This window comes from Zophobas morio, unplaced genomic scaffold (genome assembly GCF_036711695.1).
Source record: "Zophobas morio isolate AGI-343-1 ecotype UQ-CSIRO unplaced genomic scaffold, CSIRO_AGI_Zmor_V1 ptg000017l, whole genome shotgun sequence".
NCBI classification, from domain to species: Eukaryota; Metazoa; Arthropoda; class Insecta; order Coleoptera; family Tenebrionidae; genus Zophobas; species Zophobas morio.
Genome location: NW_026972122.1, coordinates 3550142 through 3574903, shown reverse-complemented (window position 1 = coordinate 3574903; position 24762 = coordinate 3550142). Strand labels below are relative to the sequence as shown.

The following is a 24762-nucleotide window of genomic DNA, read 5'->3' as shown; positions in this document are numbered from 1 at the left end:
AAAAGACCATTTTAACAGGGAGGGTATTCTATGCATTTTAAACTCAGAGTTCGCAGACCTGTTATATACGGCCGTGGTTTCAGTCTTCAGTGTTTGTGTTAATTGTTAAAGCTGGTAAGTAATAAAATGTCTTCGTATTTATTAATAGTAGTATAAGTAAAATATAATTCGTCTGCTTTCCGGTAATTTTTAACGGTAGTGTCGAAAATTAAAATAAATGAAACATCTGAACAGCCACGTGGTATAGTGTATCGGTTTCCAATGTCGTAAAAGAAAAACGTTTTCGCGCCCAAAACATGATAGCAATTAATAGAATAATTAAGTAATTTCTTACATTGATTAAATACATATAGATAGACCCATGCTATGCTTTGGAGCGAACAGGCCAAAGGCCGGCGAATAGCTTGGACCCCAATCACGCGCATAGACAAATCTACCACTCGATAGAGGGTGACGAAAAAAATGTGTAAAAATCTCATAATATGCATTTAGATAATTCACAACGTTGCCAGATGAGCCTAACACAACTTTGCCGTTATTTCTAGTCAATTAGATTTTATTTCGTTTAAAAAGTTTCTGATAAATAAATGAGATTATTATAATGAATAAATAATACAAACAAATTATTACTTGTTATTCTAAATACTTGTTGGTGCTAATGAAAACGTAAATGGTAAATAATGTTATTATAAATACGGTAATAAAAAGAGAAAACAAGAAGAGTTTGGAAATATTTCCGTTTAATGATGGCATATTTTCTAAACCGAAAAAAGAAAGACTAAAAAAGATCAAGTGTGATGAATGTGGAAAATATATTAAAGAAAGTCGAATGCAGTTGCATAAGGCAAGACATAATCCAAAGCCAGATTTTATTTTAGTTCAGGTTGCTTTTAAAGGAAGATTATTAACCTATCAGAATAATAATCTAGAAGAAGGTATAGATATAGAAACATATATGGATATGATAAAAGAAAAGGCTATTAAAATAGTTATAAATGCTTTAAATCTCCATAAAAATATTAAAATCAATTTAGAGACGAAATGCGAGTTTATGAAACTGGAAAATGAAGACTTTACAATGATACATAAATTTCAGTTACCAAATGTTATACTAAGAGAACAAGATGATTTGGAGGAATATTGGGATGAACAAAAGGATTTATTTATATCAAGATGTGATGAATTGCAAGAAAAGGGATACATTTTCCTGTCAAAATCCAGGACATTCCTAAATTTGAATCACATAATAAAATTAATGTTACCGTGTTTAATTACGAAGAACAAATATTTTATCCTTTGTATCATAATAACAAGCAATTATATGAAATGAATATCGACTTACTATACTTTGGAAATAAAGACAAAAATCATTATTGTTGGATCAAGAATTTGAGTCGATTGTTGAATGATCAGTTGGAAGTAAATAGAAACAAAAAACATTTCTGTAGAAGATGTTTAAACTACTCCGCTAGAACTGAAGATGCTTTAAAGAAACATCAAAATGTGTGCTTTAGTAATGAACCATGTGTTCCGAACATGCCTGAAGATAATATATTAAAATTTAAAAATATTCAGAGAATGTTAAGACATCCGTATGTAATTTATTCTGATTTTGAATTTATTCTGAAACCTATTCATACATGCGAACCAAATCCTGAATCATCATATACTCATAAAACACAATTTCATATTCCCCGTGGTTATGGATTATACATTAAGAGTGCTTATAATAATATTTATAACCCATTGGAAATTTACAGAGGAGAGGAAAGGATAAATGTTTTATAAAAAGAATAACTGAATATGCCAGAACAATATATAAGTTATTAAAAGAAAATAAACCCATAAAAGATATCGAACTAGAAGAATATAAAAAAACAAAAATTTGTTATCTTTGTGAAAATGTGTTTTCTATAGAAAACTCAAAAGTAAGAGATCATGATCACTACACTGGAAAATATAGAGGAGCTGCTTGTAGAAAATGCAATTTGAAATATAGCCAACCATTGTTTATTCCAATTTTGTTTCATAATTTAAGCGCTTACGATTGTCATTTGTTTATAAAAAATCTAGGAGAAGATAAAAGTCAATTGAAATTTTCATTTATTGCTCTCATATTTTTAGTATGTCTTTCAAATATTTTCAAAGTTCTTTCTTTACATCATCGATATTTGATGGTATTACTACTGTTTTGTTTCTTAGTTCTGCTAGTTTCTTAGGATCATAATTATTGTAGTTATCTGATTTATATTCCAATTCATCTATTTTATTATTAGCGGACTCTAGTTCACAGTCAGTCATAATTAATTGTTCAAGGAATAAATTAGCTGCTTTTCTTGCAATATATTTATCTACAACTTCTTGTTTGAAACCAACTATTTTTGTTCCATCTTCTAATTTGTCTATTTCAGTAATAATAGGTTTTAAATCTTTTTTCCATTTTTCTTTTCATCGTTGGGAATGTATGACTAGTTTATCCATTTATGATTGAAAATTTTCTGAAGATTTACTAATTAATTCATCTGCTTCTTCATCTAAACCTACATTTTTACGACTTTATGTTCTATATTATCGAATATTTTTTTATTTTTTATTTTACTTTTTCTCTCTTTTGTTCCCACTTGTCCCGATTTGTTGTCTTTTGTTCCGGATTGTTCCCGTTTGTTCTCATTTGTTTTCGTTTTACATGTAATTTTTATGCCAACTGAATTTAGCCCCATATTGAGGGAATTTCTGGAAATATTTTTAGATTTGCAAAATTCTGTCTTTGTTAGTTTTTTATTTACAGTCGAATTGAGATATTCAATAGCAAAATTACGATTTCTCATTTGCGTTACTTCATTGAGTAACTGATTTATAACTATTTTTAAATTTCTGGAGTTCAGATGGTTGTCTTATTTTTAATGGCGTATAATATTCTGATACAATTTTGTTCTCTTTAGCATTGGTCATTTTTTAATTTATTGTAGAAATTTTTGTATTACTTATTAGATACTGAACGTTGTATTTTTCCGACATAATAGCGAATATTTCTGTAATTAAAAAAATTGTTGATAGAGAAAAAAGGAATTATTGCCCATTTTATTTCATACTCGTCGCGTTATAATAAACAAATATATGGTTTATTGTGTAAATTAATTTAAAACCTTATTGTTGCAACTTGCAAGCAATGTAAAAAATAGCAATTAAACAAATCGTGTTTCAAATAAGTATTAAAATGTGATAAAAAATGTACTTTTTGAGCTAAATATTTAGATTTCATCGAGGTTTTCAAAATGAAAATTTACAAGAAAATTTGAAAAAATCCGTAACTATTAATTTAATCCTGTTGAATTAAAAATTAGCAATAATACTGGTGATTAAAGTTTTACTCCATGATTATTATTATCAATTTGTTTCTAGTGGTCTGCGCGATGTCTTTCCATCTGTGCAATTTAATTGACAAGTAAAAGACTGATATGCAATGACCTTTTGTTTGTTCCTTTTTGTTTCATTTTCTTTTAGGGTGTGTTGAACTTCGGACGACCAATAAATAATTCCATTTTTCTATACTTTTCTTCTATGTACTGTTCTCATTGACAAAAGACTTAATTATTTATATGTTTATTTGTATTACAGATTGTAGCCGAGCCAAAGTAAAAATGAATGCGAGTTCTTCTTTAAATGATTCTCAGGTGAGAGTAAGAAATATATTTATTCAGTCAGGTTTATTGGTGAAATTCACAATCATTAGTAAAACTCTCCTATATTGGAAATCAACTGTGGCAATAATTTATTATTAGTAAAAACCACAATAATAGTCCTAATCACTTTTATTATAACAGCTATGCTAAGGCATTTAGTAACGAGTTGTAATTTTTTCTGTTTTTAGGATCCAGTAAAGTCGCTGTGCGAACTGTCAAGTCACGATTTTTCCGAAATCAAAGAGACAATTACCTTTGTGGACAAAACCCTGTTTATCAAATGTCTCTTACGTGATACTTGTAAAATAGTATTACTAACAGCGCCTAGAGCTTTTGGAAAAACTACCCTCATGGATATGTTGAAGCAGTTCCTTCTAGGAAAAACCGATTTATTTAAGAACCTAAAGATTTGTACCGAGGAAAGACGATTTTTTTTGAAGAACTGCAAACTTCATCCTGTGATTCATATTGATCTCGGGGATGTTCGTGGCGCCAATTCTGCTGAAGTTAAGGTCTCCTTGGCGTTAGCTATAAATGCTACATTCCAAGAACATGGATACCTGGTGAAGAAGACTGACGATGGTACAAGAATCTGGGCAAGTGAGAAGTTAAACATTTCTGCCATAAAAGTAGAAAGCTTTGAAAAATTTTTCGATACGGAAAAGTGTATCAGATTAAGTGCAGCGGAATTGGAAATTAGCTTAAAATTTTTATCCGAAGTTTTACATACACATTATGAGGAAAAGGTTTTCATACTCATCGATGAGTACGATGTTCCTGCGGTTGGCCTGGTATTTGAGAGTTGTTCGAGTAAGGATGACATTAGATTAATTAATGATTGTCTAGAATATTTCATGGCTAACACGCTGAAATTCAATAACTTCATAAAACGCTCATTAATATTTGCTTGTGTTCGGTTGGCCGGAGCCTTCCCAGGGGATGCAGCAAGAGTTACACGGCATTATCCATTCCTAAGCGATGTTGGATACGCACCATACTTAGGATTTACGGATGCGGAAGTACAGCAGCTACTTAAGCGTCCACAAGTTAAAGCTACTTGTGGAAAAGTAACTTTCAAAGCAATTGAGAAATGTTATGATGGATATATGGTGTCTAATAGTTCATTGAAGATATTCAGTAACTGGTCTGTTTTAAACTTCTTGGAAAAGGTTGCCAGGACTAGCGGTCCTGGCAACATAAAGTTGGAATAGAAACCGAAGATGAAAATACAGAGGAAGAGACGAAGATGAAAATACAGAGGAATATTCTATCTTAAAAATACCTAATTTTGAAATTAAATGGCATATCTCCCACACTTGTTATAGTGAAGCATTGACAATTAAGAATAAATATAATTTTAACTCTAAAAATATTGCAAGATATATAAATGCTCTGCAATTAGTATTAGAATGTACAAGTGAGAGCAATTTTGTTGATCTTGCAAACGCTGTATTAGCATTATTTTGTCAACCATCACAGAGGCAGATCGCGAACGAATCTGAACTTCATCACATTTTGTATACTCTGGTATATAATTCCAGATACTTCGTAACACGCAGTGAAGTCCAGATCAAGAAAATTAGAAAGAGCCGAGGGATAGCCAATACCCTTGATATGGTGATAACCTTTAAGAAAATCGGAATCATTTTTGAATACAAACTGGATTCCAAGTCTGCACAAGAAGCTCTAAAACAAATTTTTAAGAACCGCTATCATACTAAATTCGATGAACCTGACTATAGACACATTTCCAAAAAAATTTATGCTGGTTTGGCACTTAATACAAATGAGAAGAGAGTATATATAACATATCAAGTTGGAAATGAAACACAAAGTAATTCTGTTTGCAGTGACAATTTATAATTTGCAGCTATTTAAGTTAAAAAATGAAACAGGTAGTTTCTATATTCATGAATTGGATATGCTTAATTTATTATTCTGCTAATGATTTGTTTATAGTTTTGATAATAAAATTCTAATTAAATAACCAAATACAATTTTACTTGTTACCAAAGTCCGTTTGTTCACGAAGTTCAGCAAATTTTACTTTAATTATTTCAATTAATTCAGGATTGATGGTCGTGCCCATTATTCTCCTCAATACACACATACCCATGAACGGTATAAGCTGTCGTGAAAGAGGAGATGCTGTAAGAATAAATTGGATTGTAGTCGGAACGAAAACGGGAAATGTTTTGCATTTTTTTTATTAACTTTGTAAATATTGAGGTGTTGAAAACCGAGGGATTTGAATAAGACTTTTGTGTTTTTACTCGTTTCATTGCCTTTTTTGGGTTGTTTTACTAGGTTTTTAAAGTATTTAATTCTTCTGGTCTAGCACTAATATTTTGTCTTGAAAAGTAATTGATTTACAACAAGAAACTTTTTAGTATTTTTTGGTTTCATTAAAAATTATGATTTTTGAAGAATTTTATGTCTTTCTGTTGTTAACTTTTGGGAAAACATAAATTTCTAGGTTCCTGCTTTGTTTTGTAAAGCGCCAAATATACCTCTTTGATTTGGTGTTGTTTTCCTCTTTTTTTTTGCATCCGCCAATTGGCTTGGTCCAGAAATACAAAGCCATTTGGAATGTCTAAAAACAACAGATATTGAAAAGTTTTTTAGAGTGCTCGTGAGATAATTTGCATTATTTTGGTAGATTTTAACGGTTTTTTCGTGTGCCCAATTTTTGGTGGTCTACACATATTTGGGTACTTTTGGGGTGGATAAAAATTAATGCTTTTTGAGAGGTTTTAGGCCATTTTTGGTTGTTTGCTTTTGGGCAAACAGCTAAATTTGTAGGATTCTGCCTTGATTTTTTGAGACGCCAAATGTCCTGGTCCAGAAGTAAAAAGACATTTTGGGGTGTGTACAAACAAGGTATTTTGTTAGTTTTTTAAATCTTTTTCGGTTGTTTACTTTTGGGAAAACACTAAATTTGTAGAATTCTGCCTTGATTTTTAAGACGCCAAATGTCCTGGTCCAGAAGTAACATTTTAGACTCCACTCACGTGGTGTATATTTGTTTTATTGTTTGTAAATTACCAGTTCATGTTAGGATTTTAATCGCAAACTGGTTCTAACACAATCTAACAGCCATGAGATTGTCCAGATAAAGCAATTTGTTTATCAAGTTATGGATAAGGTTTCTGGATGCTTATACTTAAGTCTTACAATATAAAACTTCTTAACTCCTCACACAAGATTGCTGATAGTTAAATTAATCAACCGTTGTCCCACTCTGGGAAAAGGACCGTGAAATTGTGGTAGAATTCATAATATCGTGGACTAGGACATACTTATTTCTCGCGACGCTGGATGCATTTTGTGTTTATTTATCATGTGTAATTTTCTTTGCTGTATAATTTAAATTGAACGTAAATTTTCCTGCTTTGCAGTTCCTAACCTCACGTAAGTTTTATTATTATAAATCTTTGCTAGTTTTTTTTTTCATGTAAATATTTTGTTGATAAATGCTTCCATTATATAATTGTCTGAGGTCCAAGCTTAATCTCACATGAGAATTCTTTGCTGTTTAAAATTTCACGACAGTGTATGGCAAATTTAAATGTTGTTTATTGCTCTTTCTGAAACTTTAACACTTGTTCAGTTGTAGTTTAATATCAGAGTCATAGAAATTGAACATTTAAATGGTATTAAGGTTAAATAACACAGAAACACGTGGTGGAAGCGGAGGGCGCGGTTCCTAGTCGAGCTGGCGGGATTTATCGCATCTGCACAAAAAGCCTAGAATAGGAGTCAGGGACGCGGCAGGATTTCTAACCACGAGTTTGCGACCGTAACGGCCTGTTTCGGCGCGGCATGTTTCTTCGTAATAGAGGAGTGCTGGGCGGTATGTGGTTGCCGATAGCGTAGAATCACCGTCGTAGTGGGAGAACAGCCACAACCAGGAGCCCCAAACTCCGCTCGTGCTACAACTCTTCCTATGGGTATTTTTGCTGTACTCTAGAATGAAGTTGATATAGTTCGATGACCACACTCTTATAGGGCTCTGGTGCCGCTGTCACTGTGCGCCCCCGGTTATTGCGGACGTGTAAACGTCCGCAATAACTTGTGTATTTGCATCCAGTTACTTTAATTCAGATTTTTCTTTGTTTTTATTAAATTTGTGATATTCAAATATTTGCATTGATTTAGAATATTTGATTGAGTTCATTCAAAGTTAGGCATTTTTTGTTTGTAGCTGAACATTATGAAGTGTCTTCAGCCGGCACAACGTAGTCGCAGCTTTTTCTTTTTTTTATCAGTGGAGGAATATACGTTTTGTGTCCTTCATATATTTTGTGTTTTATTTAGCGGTACTTTTCCAACCTGGGGGCCCACCACTTGCATCTGAACGCATTCCGCCACAAAAAAAAAACAACAAACACAATGTAGGGTTCCATTTTGTTGGACGATCAGCCAAGGCCAAATTTTTGAATTTTTTAATCTTTCGCGGGCTCTTTAAATTTTTTTCACATGTCAATTTAAGGCTGGACGTTTGGGTTATCACAAAGTTAATGAATAAACCAGAATTAGTTCAACAAATCCACGTAACACATAAAACAAAGCACACATGAAATAAATGCAATAAGGAACATAACAAATACTGTCAAAATCAATAATAATTCGAGAATAAATGTTCAAATTCAAGCTGTTAGTACTAAGTTCTCAAGACATTTCCTGTCCTATTCCTTTAACACTTGTTTTTAGTTTTAGTGATTCTGCTTTATTAATTAGTTATTATTTCTGTTCTCAGTTATGGTTATAAGTAGTTTACTGCCCTATAATCGGAATTATCTTTTGGAAGTGTTGGGTAATAAAGATATAAAGATAATCTATTTCGAATGCATGTAGTATCATTTTTCATTTATTTTTACTTAACAGTTAAGATGAAATATTGTGCTAACTTATATATATAATGAGAGCTTAGTAGAACAGTGAGATCTAGTTCTACTGATTTTTCTCTCTTTTTTTCAAATTTATTGTTAAATGTGGATATGTAAGTAAATCTAAGTAACTTTATTGGTGCTGATAATAACAATAAGTTTTTACTCTAAAATGAGTCTTTAATGCCTTTTTGTGGGTTCTGGGTTCTGGGTATATATTTACCCCTTAAAAACTGATACATTACATATTAAAACGATTTTTAACTAACGGGTATCTCAAAGTAAACATGAGATATGGTGTAAATGTAATATCGATTTAGATCATCGTGCCTGAGCTTCTATGTATAACAATATACCTATTTACAAAAATTTGTTACTTTTCTCTTATGTATAGTTTCGTTGAGATACACAGTTTTTATTTCAAATAACCCGCTACCATACTTTTAATACATATTTAAAATTACACACATTTTATATCTTATTTTATTACCTACTTGTCGTTATCTATGACTATCGTTATCGTTTCATTTATATATAAATAGTTATGGCTTGGCTTGTGTAAAAAATAAGGTATGATTCATAAAAAACGATGGTGTTGGTCGAGTAAGTTATCTTTTTTATCTCCCGCTGTGTGTACCAGACGATGTGAAAGACAGCTTACACCTTCAATGCCAATTTGACGACGTTTTTTTGTTACTATCTACATGTTTCGTTTGTCATTAGCTTGGTTGATATCGTGGCAGTATGCTATGTTTGGAACTAACGCAAGCATTAGCAACTAGAAAATACTGTTATGAAGCTTTTAAGCCATAGTTCAAGTAAGTTAGAATAGGACAACGCAGTAGTATAATTTAATAAATCATAATGATGAATAAACAAATGCTTTTATTTGTGTAAAAAATATAAAGGTTCGCTTTTTTAGTTTTCAGAATAGTTTTGACGGAACTAAAATTTGCTGAAAAAAATGAGCACTTCTTCAAGTAAGACACGTGATGGGTAAGTGATTAAAATTTGTTCACTATTAGAGACTGGCTCACCGCCAAAAAATGAACAAATCAATAGCTCACGGTTTTTCGGCGTCAGACCCTGGGACGTTTGTAAATTTTGCCACCTTGTTGTGATGATGGACGGCTGTTTATCGCCTGTCATAATTCACTATCGTAACCTAACTTTTTTGTTCGATGTGTTTACTGCCGGATAGTTAGGCAACAAGTAATTCAGTTCGAATGATGGATTGATGTACGATCTTGTTGTAATCACCTATTTTATAATTATTAAAGTTTTTTTTTGTTCAAGCAATTACTCAGCATGTATGTTTTGGAAGAAAAGACGCAACGTAGTAGCAGTTTTGGCATTTTTCGGTTTCCTTAGTAGTTACACCCTCAGAGTAAACTTCAGCGTGGCCATTGTTGCAATGACCACAAACAGAACCACTGTTAGGGGGGACATCATAATTAACGAAGTCAGTCGGTGCACTTACAATTTCTAAATACAAATAAATCTGTTCCCAGGTCTCGGAATTTAACTGGGACTCCAAAATGCGCGGTTATGTCTTGAGCTCATTCTTCTACGGATACGTTACAACCCAGTTTATTGGTGGATGGTTGTCTATGAAAATCGGAGGCCAAAAGCTGTTCGGACTTGGAATCGTCATGGCAGGGTTTCTTACTCTACTAACACCATGGGCATCTAGAGCCAGCGTTTATCTTCTCATAGTTTTACGAATTTTGGAAGGAATTTGTGAAGGAGTCACTGTTCCTTGTATGAATACCATGTGGTCTAAATGGGCGCCTCCGTTAGAACGGACGAAGTTATCAGCAATGGCGATATCTGGTTGCTACTTCGGGACAGTTGTGGCGATGTCAGTCAGCGCTTTTTTGGCAGAAAAACTAGGATGGCCTAGTATTTTTTACGTTTTTGGCAGCACTTCCATAATTTGGTTTATAATTTGGATACGGTTTGTAAGCGAAACGCCAGCAGAAGATCCGCGGATATCCAAATCTGAGCTAGACTACATTTCACAATCTTTAGGGAGCGTTGAAACAGATCACATGACGACACAGCCGTGGAAGGATATTTTTACGACTCTTCCAGTCTGGGCAATCATAGTGTGTAATTTTACAGACGACTGGGGTTTTTATACCATATTGACACAACTTCCAACGTACCTTAAAGGTTTGTTCAACAAAAAAACTACTAAGTATTAAATGTAAATTGAAATTAGATATGTTTGGCTACGATTTAGGACAAATTGGATTTCTCTCTTGCTTACCATACATAGCCACCCCCATTGTCATTACGCTTTCCGGTCAACTGGCCGACTGGCTACGAAAAACTCAAATCTTTACAACGACGCAAGTGCGAAAAATTTTCACTTCTGTTGCCTGTGTGACTCAAGCATTTCTTTTAATAGCAGTGAGTCATTCTTCTTCGGTTACAGTTGCTGTGTTTTGTATAATTTTAGGGGTTGCTTTTCAAGCGTGCGGCTATTCAGGATATGGGTACTTAATACACGCATTAAAAAAATATGTGCACATTTTATTCTTGATTTGTAGAGTCAACAGCCTTGATATTGCCCCTCAACGAGCTGGCCTTATTACCGGTATAAGCAACACTGTAGGACCTATGGCAGGAATATTTTGTCCTATTGTTGCCGGTTACATTGTGACCACCGTAATTTATTTCGCTACAGAAACAGTGTAATAAAATAATTTCTTTTTTATAGTCAGCTGACCAGTGGAGGACTGTTTTTTATGTTGCGAGTTGTATAATCTTGTTTGGAGGTGCGTTTTATTGCGTTTTTGGTTCAGGAGAGGTCCAAGCTTGGGATGCCAAAACCAAGTCGGCGGGAAGTGCGTCGTATGAACTTTTAATACAAGAATCAGATGATGACGAAAAACAACACTAAACACCAAATGCCAACAGTTTTTATATTTGTTTTCGTTGTATAAAGTTGTTAAAACCAATAAATTTACAAAGATTAGTAGTTCCAACAGAATTTTCCGGCAATATTTTAAATGTCGGTGTAATATATGTGACAGAAACTCACTTATTCGGGCTTAAGTTACTTTATAAATCTAAAATTCTGGATGGGTTTCCCTAAGTTGTTTTTTACATTCGTCGTAACTCATCCCTCGAAATTTAAAACAGCATCTAAGCTAAATTGAAACACTAGTAATAGTACCGGATGGGATCGTACTGCTCCTCTCACGCCTTCCATACGGAGGTAACGCTTACCAGTCCCGATTTTCTGGTCCTCAAAGAGCCACACATCTCAATCAAGAAAATCGTTAAACATAGGCAACTATGTGCAAGTTTAGTTTCTTTTTGGTAGTTGGTAGTTCTGCTAGGGAATTTGTAGGTAGAGAGTTGGTAGTGAAGTTTACTTGTTTGATAGAGGCTAGGTGGCGCATCACTGTTGTTTGTTTGGTGTGAGTGAAAGGACGCGGTAAGAAAGCTAGATTAAGTTTAGTTGGTTTGGTAGTTAGAAAGAAGGAAGAAGCTTTTGTTTAATTACAATTAATCGTAACGACGACGCCGCCATAGTCTCCCCAACACGCGTAGCCAATTGTCACGGTTTTTCAAAGCGGAAATTTGCTAATTTTCGACGGACGCTAACATGTGTAAATTCGACTCATTGTTGGAAAATTCACAGTTCATGTTAGGAGTTTAATCGTTAACTAGTGCTAACACAATTTAACAATCAGGAATTTGTTTAGATAGAGCATTTACTAGGAGATTTCATGAAATTCATTTAGTCAGGATTCAGTCTCTTGTTTAACGAATTCTGAATAAGTTTTTGGATGCTAATACGTAACGTATTATAACACTTCTTAATTCTTCACACAAGATTGCTAATAGTTCATTTATGGCAGTTAACGGCAAATTTAAATTATGGCAGTCAACACGAGCGCAAAATTTTAAATAAAAAAACTATGCAGCGGCAGCGGCATCAGAGCGCTATAAGAGTGTGGCGATTTCATTCTCGAGAGCAACAAAAATACCCATAGGGGGCGTTGTAACACGAGCGGAGTTTGAGGCTCCTGGTCGTGGCTGTTCTCCTACTCACCACGGTGATTCTATCTATCACAAACACTGCCGCACAGCACCTCTGCATTACGGACATGTTGTACGAGCAGGCTATGGGGGAGAAGCCAACAGCGTCACGTCATCTCGACCCCCCTGATTTCTGTACATAGCCTGCATCCTTTGTGCAGATGGCGCGATAAATCCGGCCAGCTCGACTAGGAACCGCGCACTCCGGTTCGTCTACGTGTTGTTGCATTATTTAACCTCAATTCCATTTAGATGTTCAATTTCTATGACTCTGATATTAAACTACAACTGAACGAGTGTCAAAGTTTCAAAGAGAGCAATAAACAACATTTAAATTCGTCATACACTCTCGAGAAATATTTAAACAACAAATAATTCTTGTCTGAGATTAAGACTGAACATCAGACAATTTATATGATGAAAGCATTAATCAACAAAGTATTCACATAAAAAAAAACTAGCAAATATTTATAAAAACAAAATACGTTCCTCCAGAAAAACACAAAAAAACACAATAGGCAATCTGAAGGTTCAAAACGAATGCTTCGTTGCAAAAAATACGTCAAAAATATGTCTCCCAGAAATGCGATGAATCCCGTGGTGCTGTACAAATACGGGTCTAACTCAAAGGAATAAAATGCACGTCTCATATGACTCACAATGTCGTTAATTTGTTCAATAAGATTTTACAGTTCAAACATGAGCTTGGTTCGAAAACACTCTTTCAACGATCAACGATTCAAACAAAGAGTTTACATTATGTTAAATTATGTCACACTCTATCAACGATGCAAACAAAGAATTTACATTATGTTAAATGCTGTCTTGATCCAAGTGACTGGCTACTTAAAACCATTAGCTTTGAAACACATGATAAATAAACACAAAATTCGTCCTACGTTGCGAGGAAATATGCGTCTCGGTGATGTGATGATGATAACGATGATAATAACTGTCTAAGGGTGAAAATTAATCCCTCAGCCCTTCAGTCCACGATGTCATGAATTCTACTACACTTTTCTATGGTCTTTTTCTGCAGTAGGGCAACGTTAGGTTAATTTAACTGCCGAAAATGAAATATTAGCAACCTTGTGTGAGGAATTAAGAAGTGTTATATTATAATGTAGCACTTAAGTATTAAGATCCAGAAACTTATACATAATTAGGTTAACAAAGAATCAGTCCTGACTAAGTGAATTTCATGAAATCTTCTAGCAAGTGCTGATCTAAACAAATTCCTGTTTGTTAAATTGCGTTAGAACTAATTAACGATTAAACTCCTAACGTGAACTGTGAATTTACAAATAATAAAGCGAACTTACACACGTGTCGAAAATTCGCCTATTTCTGATTAGAAATCTGCAAGAATTAGCTACGCGTGTTGGGGAAAGCGTGGAGTCGTCGTCGTTACGATTAATTTTCGTTAAACAAAGGTTTTCTTCTTTTTTATTATTATTAACTACCAAACCAACAAAGAAGTACGGTCCTGACTACGATAAGTAGAACACGCTCCGAAACCCAAACTCGAAAATCGAGAGATATCGAGCGTCAAAAGCGAAAGAGAAGTAGTAGAAAACAAAGAAGTGAAGTGGAATAAGAGTAAGAAGCACCAAGAAGTGTAAGGACAGCAATTATTAGGGAAAGTGTGGAATCAAAAGAACCTAACCTCCGAAGAGATAGTCTGGGTGACAGTTCTTATCGCGGCACGGAGTAAACAACACAGGAACGTACTAGATACACAGGAAGCAAGAAAGTCGGCCAGGGAATGCTAAACGGGAATCCTGAACCGGAAAAAGGACACAAACTAGCAATAAAAGAACAAGACAACCAGAAACGAAAAAGAGAAACTTCCTTTTCACCATCACCGGAAGGTCAAAGAGTACAGAGGAAGCAGAAGAGGGTACAAGCAGGAGACATGGACGAAGTAAAGAATATGTTCAAAACGTTAATGGAGGAGATCGCAGAAATGAAAAGAGACCAAAGAGCATACCAAACAGAAGTAACAACACTAAGAGAAGAAAACCAAAGACTGACCGAAAGATTAGAAAGAGTGGAGAAAAACTGGAAAAAGCAGAAAGGAGAAACAACATCGTAATCAAAGGAGGGAAACTACAAAGAAGCGAAATAACAGCAGAGATCGAAGAACTCCTAAAAAATAAGGTAGGAATCCAAACTAAGATACAAGATGCAAGATTAGTCAGCGAAAAATACGACATAGTAGTAGCAAAGATAGAGAACTGGGACACAAAAAGAGCAATCATGAAACAGAAGAACAAATTAAAAGGATCAAAAACGTTTATTGAAGACGATTACACCAAACAAGAGAGCGAGATACAGAAGAAAATAAGAGGTATAGCAGCAGCAGAAAAAGGGAAAGGAGTCGAGGCAAAAGTAGGGTACAAAAAGATGATATGGGCAGGAGAAGTCTGGCATTGGGACACTAAATTAGACAAATTAGTGAAAGCACCGTCGCACCCCAAAGAAAATCCAAAAAACTAACAACCACCTAACTAACCACACACCGGAAAACAATAACGACATATGCAAAGCTCATGGATGACCCGATAGGAATTACGAAGAGAAAGAAAAACCCGAAAATTAGAATAGGAACATGGAATGTTCCAGGAACATATAGCGAAGGAAAACTCAAACAAATAGTTCAAGAATTACAAAGGTATAATATAGATGTCGCAGCTATACAAGAGACGAAACAAAAAGGCAAATTCATCACTGAAATAGACAACTACATATTATTTAATAGCGGAATTGACAACAGAGAACTAGGAACAGGATTCATGGTGAAGAAGAGCCTGAAAGGAGCAGTAATTACCTTCAAACCAATCTCAGAAAGAATGAGCTATATAAGATTGAGAAGTAAGTACAGGAAAATAAGCCTAGTGAATATACATGCACCGACTGAAGAGAAAGATCTAGAAGTAAAAACAGAATATTACGAAGAACTAGAAAGAGAATATGTGAAAATACCAAAGCATGACATTAAAATGGTTATAGGAGACGCCAACGCAATGATAGGTAAAGAGAATTGCTACAGGCCAACAATCGGGAAAGAAAGCAAACACCAAAAAACGAATCAAAATGGAGAAAAACTGATCGAGTTTGCAGAAGAAAATAGAATGGTAGTCAAAAGCACCTTCTTTGCACAGAAAGAGATCTACAAAGGCACATGGATGTCACCTGACGGAAAAACGGTCAACCAAATAGACCACATACTGGTAGAAAGGAGAGATGCCCAACTAATAACCAGATTAAGAAGCTACAGAGGAGCAGAAGCGAATTCAGACCACTTTCTAGTAAGAGCAGACCTCAAACAAGAAATACCGAAGAAAAAAGAAGGAAAGAAGACGCAACGTGATATAAATGTAAACAAACTTAAGAAAGCTGAAGTTACAACAGGAATACGAACAAAAGATGAATGAGAGAATAAGATCAACAGAGCAAGACATACCTATAGAAGAGAGATGGGAAGAACTACAAGAGAACATATGGAAGACCTCGGAAGAAGTACTAGGGTTCGTCAAAAAAGACAACAAAAATAGAAACGAATGGTTTGACGAGGAATGTAGAAAAGCAATAGAAGCGGGAGGTCAGCCAGACAGAAATATCTAAAATCAAAAAATGAGAAGAACCAAAAAGATTACCAAGAAAAAAGGAAAGAGTACAAGAAGATATGCAGAAATAAGAAACGAGCAAAGATGGAAGAACAAATACGACAAATAGAAGAAAACTTCAACAAGAATGAAATAAGGAAGTGAAAAAAGAGAAAAGAGGCTATCAACCACGAGTAATATATTGTAAAGACAAGGACGACAACCTGATAGGAGACGAACAAACAAGAATAAAACGATGGGCAGAATACTTTGAAGAGCTGCTAAACGAACAGGATACACAGCAAGATACGAACGAAAGAGTGAACGACTCGGATGACCCAGATGAAACAATAGAAATTGACGAAGGAGAGATCAGAGAAACACTAAGGCAGATGAAAAACAACAAAAGTCCTGGTAGAAACGGAATAAAGGGCGAGATGCTAAAGTACGGAGGAGAAGCAGTAGCATCAGAGATACATCGACTAGTGCTAGAATGTTGGAAGGAAGGAAAAATGCCAGAACAATGGAGTGAAGCAGTACTTTGCCCGATATTTAAAAAAGGAGATATTACGAAATGCGAAAATTATCGCGGAATAGCGCTGCTAGACGTAACGTATAAGGTAATGGCTACTTGCATCAACCGAAGACTAAAGCAGCATATGGAAAAAATAGTAGGAGAATATCAAGCAGGGTTTAGGAAAAATAGATCTACTGTAGACCAGATATTTATATTGAAGCAACTACAAGAAGTACATTACGAGCAGGGAATCAACTTATATCTGCTGTTCATAGACTTTAAAAAAGCCTATGACACGGTTAACAGGAAAGAACTGCTAGAAGCCATGAAAGAACTGGAAGTCCCAAGAAAACTAATAAAACTGACAAAGATGACCCTGCAGAGCACCAGAAACAGAGTCAGGATAAATGGTCTGTTGTCAGAACCATTCCAAGTAAGAACAGGACTCCGGCAAGGAGATCCAATATCAACTACCCTGTTCAATCTTGTACTCGAAGCAATAATAAGGAGAAGTGGCATCCACAGAACGAGCACGATATACGAAAACAGACACCAAAATATAGCCTTTGCAGATGACGTGACATGTATAACGAGAACAGAAGCAGAAATGAAGAGAATGACAAAAAATCTAATCAGAGAAGCGAAACGAATGGGGTTAGCGATCAACCAAGAGAGAACGAAGTTTATGATATTGGAAACAAAACAAACCCCAGCAAAACCACTGAAAGTAACTACAGAAGAAGGAACAACATACGAATTCGAAGAAGTAAATAGGTTCAAATATCTAGGAGTAGTAATTACAAACAAAAACGAAATGAACGAAGAGATAGAAGAAGGGATCGCGAAAGCAAACAAGAGTGTAGGAAGATTAAACAGATTTCTGAGGAGTAAGAATGTAACACGACGAACAAAGAAACAAGTATATAAGACAATAGTAAGACCTACAGTCCTGTACGCTAGTGAAACATGGACGATACGAATGAAAAGGAACAGAAGTTGGAAGTATGGGAACGCAAGATACTACGAAAGATATATGGAGGTATAAAAGAACTAGACTAGAGAAGAAGAACAAACCGAGAGATCGAGGAAATATACGGAGAACCAACAATCACGAAGATAATCAGAGCACAGAGACTAAGATGGCTAGGCCATGTCGGAAGAGCACCAGAGGAAAGGACAATCGGGAAAGTATTAGACCGCCTAAAAGGAGGAAAGAAAAAGAGAGGAAGGCCAAAACTGAAATGGATAGACGATGTTCGAAAAGATCTTCAAAACTTAGGCATTGAAGATTGGAGATCCAATGGAAAATTATTGTAAAAAAAGCCCAGGGCCTTTAAGGCCTGCAGAGCTGAATTATATATATATATATATATATATACCAAACCAACTAAACTTAACCTAGCTAACTCACCACGTGGTTACACTCACAACAAAACACACCAAAAATGACCCTTTCTCCTCTCTATTAAGCCGCCATCTTCTCTCCCGAAATTTTAATTCAAATTCGGTCACCACAACATTTATTTTTTATTACTTACCTTTAATGAATAATATTACCAATTCCATGCGGAGAACTGCAGCATAAAATATACTGACCGGCAAAAAAACCGGCCACCCTGAAATATTTCGCAAAATCTAGTGATAGTTTTTTTATTACAGGATGTACAAATTAGCTAAAAAAAGATACAAATAAATAAAATGAGTAATTAAAACATAATTTTTAAATGGTTTTTCAAAATATTTTAATTTTCTTGCCGGCCAGTGTATAAATGTAAAACTGTACCGTAAAACATATCAATAGAACTATTTGTTCTAATATGTATTAAAAATTTTGAGATTATGCTGTTCAACTGTTCGTTGTCGTCCAAGTAGTTCAAATTTTAAATCTGAAGGTAAGCGAAGAAAAATGTTGCTGCCTCGATGGGAATCGAACCACACGTCACCTGCTTGCCGGGCACTAGACCACGAGGCCGCTTATTTTTCTCCGCTTACCAACGTGTTATTGTGCCGCCACGAACCCAAAGATGGCGCTGCTGCAAATTTTATTTTTTTTTGAGATTTTTAAGAAAACCTTGACTCTGTTAAATAACAAATACTTGCTAACTTACGGAAAAAAGTACATTTTAAATACCTATTTAGTTAAAACTGTTAGATGTTTATAATAACATAAAAAAACATCAAAAAATGTTAAAAAAAAAACAAATCCATTTATTAAAAAACGGTTTTTTAACATCTCTAACACAACCTGGAGCTCCATTTTCTTGGCGACGATTACTTAAGCCAAAATTTGAACTTTTCGTGGGTTTCATAAATTTGTGCGTATTTAATTTAAGCGGAATATTTAGATCACATAGTTCAAAATAGGAGTACTATTTTTTGAGATCTTCGGTTTTATGACAAAATATGCATGTATTTTTTTAAATTAAACGTATTTCTAATTCAAATTTTTGTTTTAATAGTTTTGATATGCAACCAACAATTCAACAATAAAATTCGAACGTTTAGACTGTGGTTTAGAGAAGACTGTTGCCCCCACATGTTGAACTCTTGACTAATTTGGTTGTTCTCTACGCTCGGTAAAATTTCCAACAAGGCCATAGTTTTTGAGACAAGCTCTCAAATGTCATTATAAACATTTTATTTTTCTCAATACATACATATACCTAAAAACGGGGAGGATACCCCTAATAAATGAAAACTGAGTTTCTAAAATCCTTTGATAAAAATGTTAACACAATAAGTTCCTACATTACATTTTTACAGATAAGTACGTGAATTTTATATATAGTGCCCCAAAGACTCTGAGTGGGCGGATCTGAGAGCGTAATACACTCGGATAAAAAAGTATTGGCGCGGGAAATTTAAATATACGAAAATGAAATCATTTAGCCATGTTTAAAAAAAAAATCCTTGTCATTTAAATACGTATTTTGACAGTTTTAGATTTTCAATAATAATAATAATACATAAATACTAATAATCAACGTCTTATTTACAAATAAATAAAAGTTATGACATGTCTGAGACTGTACCGCTGAAAGCAAGCTCATGATTGGCCAAAATTAATTTAGGAACTCTGCTCAGCTGTGAATGTGCCGAGTAACTTTTTTTTTCAGCTCTTTTAACTTGTAATAATAGGGCATGGTATTTTTAATTCAATAAAACTAAAGTAGTGGAAAACTTTGTAACTTTTGTGAATTTATTATTTTCAATAAATCATATATTTCACAATGAAGAGTGGGTCCAAAATACGTTCCATTTTGTACAATTTTTGGAAAATACAAACAGCGTTTCAAAATATGAAAGGGTTTTACCAATATAAACTCTATAGAATAATTAATTTCAGGAGAATGCAACTTCACGTGTTTTACACGTAGCATATAATTTAAATAAGTCAACAATTTTATTGCTAACGTATGAAACGCTCTTTTATAAATTAGAATTACCTGCTTTTGCACCCACCCTTTCAAATATACACAAAACAGTATCACATGTTTCACAGGTAATTAATACAGAAAAAATATGCAGACATATTTATGTAAATGTGCGTAAATCAAGCCGAATTTAGTGTATTATTATCACAACAATTTTACAAAGAAAACTAATGTTCTTATTGCCTATTCATGGCTTGCAAAATACGCAAAATATACAAAAACAAATTTAAGATATCCATGTACAGATTAATTGTGGCCAAAATATACTCCTCTGGCGACAACGTCTTCATCATCATCTGTGTATCAAAAATAATAAAAAGACAGAACAAGAACGCCCCTCCTAGGGAAATGATAATTTCAAAAGTAGTCGACTGGAAGAAGACTTGCATAAATCCGCCGATAATCAAAATGCACAAACCTGCAAACAAACTAACCACAACACTACACCACCACTACTTTTACCAACTCACCTTGAATGCATAGCAGAGAAATCATGTTTCGTTTGGAACGTGTAGAAAGTCAAACCCCCCAACACCACCAACGTAAGGAGCAACGCCTGCAGAACCACTGCTTGCGAATAAAATGTCAAAATAACGCCGATAGTGTATGCCTCCACGACGGTCTAAAATTAACCCCACATAAACAGTAACAAAAATTATAAACACAAATATACATACAAAAGCGGCAAGAAGGATAAGATTAGCCGGGCTATCTCTCCTCTTCACGTGTAAAGCGAGTAATAAACCAAAACTACCGAAAAGCGCAACCATCAACATCCAGTTGCTAAAACAGTTTTATTAGTTGGTTTTTAATTAAAGTGTGAAAACATACTTCGTGTGGACGAAGTTTTTGATGGGTGGCGTAAACATGCAGATCGAGGCTACGATAACAGTTAGGAGTAACTGCATGCTGAGCAATCCGTACACTTTCCGGATGAAAGCCATCCGGATGCCTTTGGTGGCCTGCATGACATTATTGCGGTATGCGAAATCGTTTTCGATGCCATCTTCGTCGTAGTCTTTACCCCCTCGTTCGCAGTCTTCCTCTAGGATGAGAGGAACGGTTGACGACATTTTAGAAAACACCTGGAATGATAGATTATCACGGTGAAGTTGAAGGTGGACTACGTGGTGAAAACAATATCGATTTATGGGGTAATTTACACTAATGGTGACACGTCAGTGGTTTGTTTACTGTGTTAGGTACATACCTTTGTCGTACGCAGATACACGAGTCCTAATTAATTATAAAAAGGGAAAAATATTGGAAGTAAATATTATTGACTGGACTTGACGGATTTTTGTTTTGACACTTCAGAGCGGGGTTGCCAGATATACTAAAGCGAGTTTCTCGATATTGCGTAAATTCAAGATGTTTAGATTTTGCTTGGATTAAGTCAAAAAAATATGTGTTTGTCTTCTAGTGTCACCTGGTATGAAATCAAAAGTTAAAATACTGAAAATATATACTAAACTAACTAATTGAACAAAAAGTATTTCTTATATATTTTGTTTGTTAAGTTTTATATTCAGAAATTTATGAGATAACAATTTCAATTTCCGTTAATTGTTTTGGTATAGCAGAACGCTGATTTATTTCAGTGTAAACACTATTCAAAATCGGTGGAACTACCAATAAATTGATCGATCTGGCAACAGTGAACACACGTGAAAGGTCGAAAGTTGAACTTTAACCGTGGGTTAGCTCCGTTCACTAAACAATCCCTCTGAAAAAAGTGACACTTCTAATTTAAATTTACTTATTTTTACAAAATAAGTTCCTAGAATATGAATCCTAAGCGTCTTCAACAATCAGAAGTACCCAAACTTTGTCATTAAGGATAAAAAATGCTTAGAAAATGACAAAAAGTGATTAGAAACGTGACAAATAAGTGACAAAATAAGACTTAAAAAAGTTAATAAAAAATACGATAAAAAATGTAAAAAGTCGATAATAAGAAAAGGTAACAAAAAATAGTAAGAAAAGAAGCGATATTAAAAGAGAAAGAAAGTGGTAAAAAAAAGGTAACTGAAAACAGAGCCCCATAAAACGCCAAAACTTATCCTGGAAAAGGATTCAAAAAAGGTCTTCAAAAAATGTGATAAAAATGTGTCCTAATAAAATCTAAAAAAAAGCGTAAGAAATTAAAAAATACCAAAAAAGTTAAAAAGACACAAAAAAAGTGAAAATCACAGTGAAAATACTTAAAAAAATCAAAAATGACTTCATAAAATTAGACAAAAAAGTTACCAAAAAATGAGCCTCAAAACAAAGCACAAAACTTGATAAAAAAATGTAATAAAAAGGAGACGATTAAAAAAACAACATAAAGGAGATAGAAGGGGCCACGAAAAAAAACCAAAAAAAGTGAAAAAAGACACAAAAATAGCAGCCACCAAAAAAGGGGAAAAATGGGACTTGAAGAATGAAAGTATAAAAAGTACCAAAAAAAGTCCAAAAAGCTACAAAAATTTTGGTCATTTTTGTTCGTGAGTAACGATAATCCCTGTCAGGACCTGGATTATTCTGCTTTCTAACATCTGGGGATTACTGGCACGCGACAACTTTAAGTTGTAAATATCTCTTGTTATTGTACTACTGTCCGTCTCGTTATTGTCAATAAAATTTTATAGGGTAGAATGAAATTTCCAAAACTATACTAGCCCCATCCACTTGCCCTCTATTCTCTTAGAGGGATCTCTTTAGCCAAAATCAGTCTTATCCTAGCAAGTACTAACCCCGCCCACCCACCCTCTCTTTTCTTAGAAGGTATGTCATTTGCCAAAATCAGTCTTATCCCAACTAGTAGCTACTAAGATAAAACTGATTTGAATGACCCTCTTAGAAAATAGAGGGTGGGTGGGCGGGGCTAGTTACTGCCAAGATACGACTGATTTTAACTCATGAGATACCCTCTACTCTTTGTTAGAGTGTATGTAATTTGCCAAAATTGATCTTAGATTAGCAGGTACTAATCCCGCCCATCCACCGTCCATTTTCTTAGGAGATATCTCATTAGCCAAAATCAGTCTTTTCCTCGCAGATACTAGGCCCGCCCACCCACCCTCACTTTTCTTAGGGAGTATGTCATGTGCCAAAATCAGTTTTATCTTAGCAAGTACTTGATGATGATTATTATGCTTTAATGAATTTTTCTTTTGTTGGTTTTGTTTTTGTTTGTAATAGGTAAAATGTTTTTTTTTTGTTTATTTATTACTGGTCATTACGGTTATTGTCCTAAAAAATAAAAGTTGGATTTCAGTGTTGCCAATTTTACTTTGATAAAATTACATTTTTTTCCTAATTTACATCACAAAGATTTTTTGTGTTATTTTTTTGGGACTTCCGAAACCCCCGTACATAACGTACCGAAGAGTTAATTCGCCATTTTCCAGACACCCTGTATAAGTGATCAAAATGTAATAAAAAGAGACGATTTAAAAAAGGAGATGGAAGGGGCCATGAAAAAAAAACGACGAAAACATGGCAAAAAAGACCAAAAAAAATAAAAAAGGCACAAAAATAGCAACCGCCAAAAAATGGGAAAAATGAGACTTGAACAATGAAAATATAAAAAGTACCAAAAAAGGCCCAAAAAGATACAAAAACTTGTCGGAGAACATTTAGCAGGTAAGTTGTATTCATAAAATAATGGTCATTTTCGTTCGTGAGTAACGATGGTCCCTTTCAGGACCTGGATTATTTTGCCTAACATCTGGGGATTACCGGCACGCGACAACTTTAAGTTGTAAATATCTCTTGCTATTGTAAATACTACTGCCCGTCTTGTTATTGTCAAATTTTATAGGGTAGAATTCACCTGTCCTCTATTTTCTTAGAGAGATCTCATTAGCAAAAACCAGTCTTATACTAGCAAGTACTAACCCCGCCCACCCACCCTCTCTTTTTTAGAGGATATGTCATCTGCCAAAATCAGTCTTATCCCAACTAGTGGCTACTAAGAAAAAACTGATTTGAATAACATACCCTCTTACAAAACAGAGGGTGGGTGGGTGGGGCTAGTTACTGCCAAGATAAGACTGATTTTGGCAAATGACATACCTTCTAAGAAAAGAGAGGGTGGGTGGGCTTGGCTAGTACCTGCTAAGATAAGACTGATTTTGGCTAATGCGATATCTTCTAAGAAAATAGACGGCCGGTGGGCGGGGCTAGTACCTCTATTTTGTTAGAGGGTATGTCATTTGCCAAAATCAGTCTTACCCTAACTAGTAGCTACTAAGATAAAACTGATTTGAATGACATACCCTCTTAGAAAACAGAGGGTGGGTGGGCGGAGCTAGTTACATCCAAAATAAGACTAATTTTGGCTAATGAGATACCCTCTAAGAAAAGAGAGGGTGGGTGGGCGGGGCTAGTACCTGCTAAGTTAAGACTGATCCAAAATCAGTCTTATCCTGGCAGATACTACGACCCGCCCACGCACCAACCTTTTGTTGGTTTTATTTTTGTTTGTAATTGATAAAATGTTTCTTTTTCTGGTTTATTTATTAATGAAAAATAACAGTTTGACATTAATAACAATGTACAACGATTAATGACTACTGGTTATTTATT

The 24762-nt window shown here is 34.6% G+C and overlaps 2 protein-coding genes and 1 long non-coding RNA gene across 6 annotated transcripts; 2 read left to right on the top strand and 1 right to left on the bottom strand.

The window, feature by feature from the left end:
- Window positions 1-48: 48 nt before the first annotated feature.
- On the top strand, window positions 49-3954 carry LOC135130451 (uncharacterized). Its single transcript, XR_010280778.1, has 3 exons — window positions 49-114; window positions 3619-3674; window positions 3872-3954. It is a non-coding gene; the product is annotated as an uncharacterized LOC135130451 (long non-coding RNA).
- Window positions 3955-8574: 4620 nt separating this feature from the next.
- On the top strand, window positions 8575-11555 carry LOC135130422 (vesicular glutamate transporter 1-like). 4 transcript variants are annotated; one of them, XM_064057803.1, is made up of 8 exons: window positions 8576-8685; window positions 9296-9390; window positions 9495-9568; window positions 9869-10034; window positions 10084-10747; window positions 10797-11073; window positions 11128-11245; window positions 11298-11555. In XM_064057803.1, the coding sequence occupies exons 3-8, from the start codon at window positions 9537-9539 to the stop codon at window positions 11478-11480; spliced, it is 1440 nt and encodes a 479-aa protein (XP_063913873.1). In that variant the 5' UTR covers window positions 8576-8685; window positions 9296-9390; window positions 9495-9536; the 3' UTR covers window positions 11481-11555. The 4 variants fall into 4 exon arrangements, with proteins under 4 accessions (XP_063913876.1, XP_063913873.1, XP_063913874.1 ...); XM_064057804.1 differs by lacking the exon at window positions 8576-8685 and adding an exon at window positions 9119-9142; XM_064057806.1 differs by lacking the exon at window positions 9296-9390 and having other exon boundaries at window positions 8575-8685.
- An 8371-nt stretch (window positions 11556-19926) lies between these two features.
- On the bottom strand, window positions 19927-21649 carry LOC135130366 (protein lifeguard 4-like). Its single transcript, XM_064057734.1, has 5 exons — window positions 21398-21649; window positions 21019-21272; window positions 20865-20970; window positions 20658-20809; window positions 19927-20616 (listed from the first exon to the last, which is right to left on the bottom strand). Exons 2-5 carry the CDS (start codon window positions 21258-21260, stop codon window positions 20364-20366), a joined length of 753 nt encoding a protein of 250 aa, XP_063913804.1. The 5' UTR covers window positions 21261-21272; window positions 21398-21649; the 3' UTR covers window positions 19927-20363.
- Between the last annotated feature and the right edge of the window lie 3113 nt (window positions 21650-24762).

Bases quoted from the DNA above. Each gene is read 5' to 3' on its own strand.
- LOC135130422 (XM_064057806.1), top strand. From the start codon at position 9,537: ATGAGCACTTCTTCAAGTAAGACACGTGATGG. The intron at 10,035-10,083 runs GTCAGTCGGTGC...ATCTGTTCCCAG, and splicing joins GGGACATCATAATTAACGAA to GTCTCGGAATTTAACTGGGA. The intron at 11,246-11,297 runs GTAATTTATTTC...TCTTTTTTATAG, and splicing joins CCGGTTACATTGTGACCACC to TCAGCTGACCAGTGGAGGAC.
- LOC135130366 (XM_064057734.1), bottom strand. From the start codon at position 21,260: ATGTCGTCAACCGTTCCTCTCATCCTAGAGGAAGACTGCGAACGAGGG. The intron at 20,810-20,864 runs GTATGTATATTT...GGTTAATTTTAG, and splicing joins TTATCCTTCTTGCCGCTTTT to ACCGTCGTGGAGGCATACAC. The intron at 20,617-20,657 runs GTGAGTTGGTAA...TGTTGTGGTTAG, and splicing joins TTCTCTGCTATGCATTCAAG to TTTGTTTGCAGGTTTGTGCA.